Source organism: Glycine soja, chromosome 8 (assembly GCF_004193775.1).
Source record: "Glycine soja cultivar W05 chromosome 8, ASM419377v2, whole genome shotgun sequence".
NCBI classification, from domain to species: Eukaryota; Viridiplantae; Streptophyta; class Magnoliopsida; order Fabales; family Fabaceae; genus Glycine; species Glycine soja.
In genome coordinates, this window is record NC_041009.1 from 47,072,027 (window position 1) to 47,078,605 (window position 6,579).

Here is a 6,579-nt window from a genome sequence, read left to right on the forward strand (position 1 = left end):
TAACGTGAAAAATAAGAACTACATATATAAATAATTAGATTATATTTGAATGATTAAGATTTAAAGATAAATGCACATGAGTTTTCAAGTAATTATGTGACTAGTAACTATGATTGTATGACTCAAAATTGTAATTTTAATTCATTTTTCACGATAACTAATTAGATTTCTGTTCACTTGATCGCTACTAATCAAAAGTGAATTAAAAAGTGAATAATGTTAATTATTAATGCATCCACTTTTTGATTTTTAATTAAAACTCTGTTTAATGTTATCTTAAATATTACACACATTGTTATACTGTTATAGAATCGAACTTTCTTGGTATATGTATAATAGTAATTGTTATAAGGCAAATTGCTAAAATATTTAATTTAAAGCCTTTAAAGTTATTCGTTTCCCTTAGAAACTGCTATAAAAGAGTATTTCAAAAAGCCACCACATCACTCCAGTGGTGGAGGAGGACGAAGACAGGTACACCAAATCAAGAAAAAAACATCCTATGCTTCTTGAAAAATAATTTTCTTTCTTCCACATATATTTTTTTAGTTTTAAAAACTAACTGTCCTGAATTGAATTGATTTGTCTTTATTTTATCAAAAAATATTAGTTGTTAATTTTTTGTTAACGAAAGAATTTGAATCGAAGATTTATCTTTCTCTTTATTTTTTTATCATCAAATCAATCTTATATCTCCTTGGTTTGTCTTCTATAACCGATAGAATTTATTTAATTAGTTGTTATTAACTTGAGGTTTTATAAGATTGAATCATTACTAGAAAAAAGTTTTTTTGTTGCCGGATCAACAACGATTTTATCAAAATCGTCTTAAAAAATGTGCGATGACATTTTTGCAGTTTGTAAGAGGTCCTTTTGCAATGATTTTAACGGTGATATAGGACATAAATGAAAACAAAATTCAGATTTTTGGTCTAAAGGGAAAAAAAGGTGTCATGGTCAAATGTTATGTTTTCTCATTTCATAGATTTCATATCTTGATCTAGGTTGAATTTAACAAAAGTTACTTTAGCATTTTTGCAGTTTACAAGAGGCCATTTTGTGACGATTTTCTATAGTTGTGCTTTGACAAATTTCATGTGGGTGTTTGGTCATCTAGAATCAAGTATTTGCCAATCTCTATGACTGATTTTATCTCATTGTTCTTCTGTATTAGTTTGAATTAGGTTTAAAATGCAACCATGGACTGATTGATTTACATTTCATCATTAGAAAAGTGAGCTTCATACATTTGTATTTCTTTCTCCATCAATGTCTAATAGCTAATGATTTACAAGATCATGGCAACCCTATTTAACAAGCTAGTGCTTGGAGTGAGTGATATTTCTAGCTTCCAAACTTTTGGCATTAGCTCAATCACATTATTTTCATAATCAATTGTATCTATAATTGATTATTATTTTATTCAATTATATCAAGTAAGTTTTATATTTGGACATGTGAGGTCAATGGTGATTTTAAGATAATCAGTTTTGTTTGAATTGTCCTGCTCCATCCCTCCCTCTTTGATTTTTGAAAATGATTGATTACATGCTTTTGTAGAGTTTTAAAATAGTTTTCACTCTAATTTTTTTTTTCTGTATTGAGAATTTTTATGATTTTATGTAAAGCATCTAAGTTGTTTCACATGCAACACATACCAAGACAAGAAAAACACACCATCTATCTAGAGCAAAATCTAGTTTTCAAATTTTAGTGATGACTAATGAGAACGGATTCATTTTGTTAATGTAGGACTACTTGGATCCAGATTATTATATTTGTTAGCAATTGACTGAAAAGAGTGATATCTATAGTTTTGATATGGAACATGTAGAATATAAAGTATAAACAATTTTGATATGGACATGATTTCTCACTTTTTGAATGAGTTCAATCCTTTTAAAATATCAATAAACAACAAAAGTATAATAAATAAGTTTTCACTTCTAATAAAGAATATTTAACTAATTTGTAAATAGGTGACATCACATGTTTCCCTCATTATGTAAGTCAATTAATTAAAAATAAAACCTGCAAGCACTTAACCACCATGTTAAAACTTGTTATTATCTTTACACGTTACCAAGTAAAAGCAATGGTAATTAATATATGAGCAATGTTAATGATTTAGTTAATGTGTTTGTGATAATTTGTTTCATTGTGTAAATGAAAAAATTAATTATCACCAATATAGTTTCTCTTGTGAAAAAATTAATTATCACCAATGTAGCTTTTCTTATGACCTACCGTAATAGTTTTTTCTTATGCCTGTCAGGAGCATTTATTTTGTGAGCTCATATTTTTGTGGCATAATGATAATGATAATGTAGGAAGTGCAATTAAAGAGGCATTAAAAAAACAAAATAAACATTAAAAGAAAACATCGATTTTATGGACAAATTGTCTTAACAAGTTAAATTTTCTAAGATGATTTTTTGATAAATCATTTTTAAATCTTTAATTTTTTAGATTTTTTAAAAAACACAGAATCGATATAAAAATTTAAATCTAAGAAGATTTAAAAATTATCATGAAAAGTTAATATTTTTCAGAATGATAAATATTTAAAAATAGTTCAAAACTATCGTGAATATATGTTCGAAATCAATGCAAATATGCTTGAGTAATGTGAGAGGATTTTGTATTTTTTATTAAACTTAAGCAATAAGCGAATAGAGTTTCCAAATTTGGTTGTGGCAATTTATTTGCTTTTGCAATGAATATTGATTCAATCATCATTTCGTTTTGAGCGAGTTGGTAACTGTTCATATTTCTTGGACCTGTTTTTTTTAAAAAAAAATTAAGAAATTTTGTGGTGCTCAGAGATAAAACAGTCCATATAGCCTTTATTAGCAATTTAGATTAGAACCATTAATTTTCTAAAAAAAACAAACAGATTGGAACCAAATATATATTTCTTCCTAATTAATGTTCATTCATCTCAAAAATAAATTATACGTTGATCTTTTTCTATAAAGTGCCACTATTATAGCACTTACGTACTCCACTGGGCGTGCCACTGAGAGTACATACTTAACGGCTAAAATTGTTATTACAGGGGTTTAAAAACTGAGAAATTTAAGATAATGATTAGTATAACTTTAAAGACGACACAATTAAAATTCTTGGATTATTATTTAATAATTAGTGGGACCCAAGTTCCTCTTCTGAGTATGATTTCTTAACCTTCAATGTTGATTTAGCACGGCTTCAAAACTGAAAATTCAATGAATCTCCAAAACTATCAAAAATGTGGAAGACACAATTGCGTAAATTAAGAATTTGAAGGCTTCAATGCATCGTGCTTAGCTTCCACATGGGTCACAGTGCTGTAAGATGTAAGCTGTGAGCATGTCAAATCGCTGCTTGGCAATTGACAACTGCTTCAGATTTTGCTTATCTAGCTTTTGCAATAATTATGCCACAAAAAATTCAATAAACTCCACTGCAGGGATTATGTATTAGAAAACGACACAAGTCAAAAGATACAGCTTTACAAAAAGGCAATTTTGAATGAACACCAACCCAGCTTTTTTATCCCCTTTAAAATAGAAAAAAAATCAACTACTGTATGGTATATAATAATAATATTTTAGTAATTTAGAAGATGAAAAAAAGTAAAATGAAAAGAAAGAAAGTTTATAATGTGTCTAAAATACTTAAAATGACAAAAATACACTGAGAAAAAGAGAATCATGATAAAAAAAAAAAACAATGTCAAAAATAACTTTTTTATGATAAAAATTTCTTTTCACTTTTTTATCTCTGATTTGAATGGATAAAGTTTGTAGTGGATCTCATCAAATTTTTCTTTCTTCTCTTGCTATTACACGAATCAAATGATGAAATGAAACAAAATTAAGAAGTTTTCATTCTTCTATTTTTGTTCCCCTTTTCATCAGCTTAACCAAATAAAGTGTAATAATTAATGACGTGACTTTACTATCTCATCACATCATAGATTAAAAATATGTATTTCGGCTCAAATGTAAAAATTAAAAATCTATAATTTTTTTATAACAAGACTAAATCTAAATTTCAAAACATTTTAAGGATTTAAAATACATTTTTTTATAACATTCCATGTGTGTTCATACTAATTCCTTGACTTCCAAGGATTATTACACTAAGACTGTTTGGGAAAAGAAGAAAAGAGAGTAACACGAAAGTTACTAAATTTGAGTCATTTCCACGGGTAGATGCGCAAGAAATATTAGGGAATTTTATTATAAAAAAACGTGGGTCTCACTAAAACACATTTCCTCGCTAGAATGGGATGATTTATATATGAAGAAGTCTCTCTCCTCTGCTCAAGTAGCTGTCGAGTCTGCACCCACACAAAATGGTTTTTTCTCTCTTTAATGTTCTCTCATGCAATACACGTAACAATAAAAATAATGATAATAATAATAATAAAAGTTTTTTTTTTCATTTTTTTACATATCAAATCACTTTATTTTAAATATTTTTCTTCTATTCTATTATATTTCTCTTCAATCAAATAAATTTTATTTCTTTTCTTTTCTCACATAGGCTAAGGATGACATGACTGCACATATTAGTCAAATGCTGGTCTAGTTGCAATTTAAAGAAATTGGGGAATCAAATCGTAATTTTTAAAAGAAAAAAGTAGAGAGCAAGAGAGTGGAGAGAGAGGGGGGGTGGTTATATGGTAAAGTTAATGATGATTGGAATAGAAGCTGATTCAGCACTAGGAAATGATACTGTTATAATTATCAAATCATGGGCTCACTCTTACCTTTGGTTGGTACCAGCTTTCTTGATAAATGTGTTTGAGAAGACAAAAGCAAAATGTCCAAAGGCAGAAAAAAATAATTTTGCTCAGGCAAAACCAAAAGGTACCAAGTTCTCTCACTATTGTAGTGTCATAGATCTGACACCACTGTTCACTGTGTGCCTCAGATTCCGTTCTTATCTGTATTTTCCCCTTACTCCTCAGTTTTGAAACCCAATAGAATCCAGTGAAAGAGTCATGCATACCTTACACACTACTGCTTCTTCTTGTTTGTTCATTCGGATTCTTCTTCAACTCGATCTAGTAGTGTTTCAACTGATTTCTAATATGAGTTTATTAGTAAAATTAAAAAACGTTTTTGCTCAATAAAAAATGAATTTTTCCCCTTAACATCTTCTAAATCACTAACAAGGATTAAGATTAATAAATAAGGAAGGAAGAAGATGAAGATTAGGTTAAAGTGAAAAATCACCCATAATCAATACAATTGTTAAGGGAAAGAAAAGGGCAGGATCTAAAGCAAAAGTGAAAGATAAAAAATATAGATATATGCCACACAATTCAATCACATAAATTTAAACTCTTTGTTCTTAATTCGTGATACAAATATGGTAGAAAGCCCAAAAAAATATCATACACAAAAGCAGATGGGTTTAAATGCTTATACCATCACCAACACCATTTTGTCATCATCTATATAAGAAAGAAATAGGTAGGTACATACATACATATAGAAAATAGATTATCTCTTGCTATACATTTCCAGCCAAAAAGGGAGAGAAATTTAATTTTGCTAACGATGATGACAATAACATTACTAACACAAACCTCTCACTGAGGACAGGCAATAATATATTTATGGTGATGAACTAAAATAAGAACATTGAAGATGACCATTACAATAGTGAGACTATGCCGTTACAACTCCTTTTTATCTTCAAATAGCTAGGTCTGGCTATATGGTTCATATGGTATATGCTTCTGAGTTGTCACTTACCTTTTAATTTGATATAGGGTTTGGACCACTTGGAACTTCATGAGCATCAGCACCAAATTCTCTTCCAGCATCCTTAGTAGAAGATGGAGTATGGGATTTTTGGGTGTTCTGAGGGTGCATGCTTGTGGTGGGCATGGCTGATTCTGATGATTTGGTGTTTTTTTCTGAAGAGGCCATGGTAGAAGGGTGTGGTTGGTGGGATAGGTTGATGAGAAGGAGGAGGATGAAGAAAAGTGAGAGGAAGTGAAGAAAAGAGGGTGATTTTGAGAAAGGTTCTGAGATTGGTGATGATGATGATGATGCTTTAGGTTCTGCCATGCAATAATTTGAAAGAAAAGACCACCCCCCAATAGCCCACAAGGGTTCAATATCCATCAACCAGCTCCAAGGCTAAGAAGAGAAGGAAAGAACAATAGAGGTTGAATAGTAGAGAGAGAGAGGGAGAGAGATAATCAAATTGGGTTAAAGAGAAAGATAAATGAAGGGAAGATGAGAAGCTTCAACAAAAGTGATTTTGTTTGGAGGTATTGAAATTCGATGCACATTTGTCCAAGAAGCAAGGCAACTTATTATGGAAGTTTTAAATGAAAGGTGCTGCTCATGGATGACTGAATTTACCATAATGACCATACCTGATATTATAGAAATATATATATATATGAGAGAGAGAGAGTTATTGTTTTAATGAAAAGGCTAACCTTAGGGTGTGTGTGTTTGGTTTACATTTTTATTTTTTGAAAATTGTTTTCATTTTCAAAAAATTAGAATTCTGAAAAATATGTTTGGTTTGACCTCTTGTTTTCTACTTTCAAAAAATAAAAATACT

General features: G+C 29.5%; 1 protein-coding gene across 1 annotated transcript; it reads right to left on the minus strand.

Annotated features, from left to right (window-relative positions):
• Positions 1–5,304: 5,304 nt before the first annotated feature.
• LOC114423764 (CLAVATA3/ESR (CLE)-related protein TDIF-like) lies at positions 5,305–6,344 on the minus strand. The gene has a single exon (XM_028390633.1). The coding sequence runs from the start codon at positions 6,126–6,128 to the stop codon at positions 5,757–5,759; it is 372 nt and encodes a 123-aa protein (XP_028246434.1). The 5' UTR covers positions 6,129–6,344; the 3' UTR covers positions 5,305–5,756.
• Positions 6,345–6,579: the final 235 nt, after the last annotated feature.

What these genes read in the sequence shown, in the direction of transcription:
- LOC114423764 (XM_028390633.1), bottom strand. Translation starts at nt 6,128, where the DNA reads ATGGATATTGAACCCTTGTGGGCTATTGGGGGGTGGTCTTTTCTTTCA.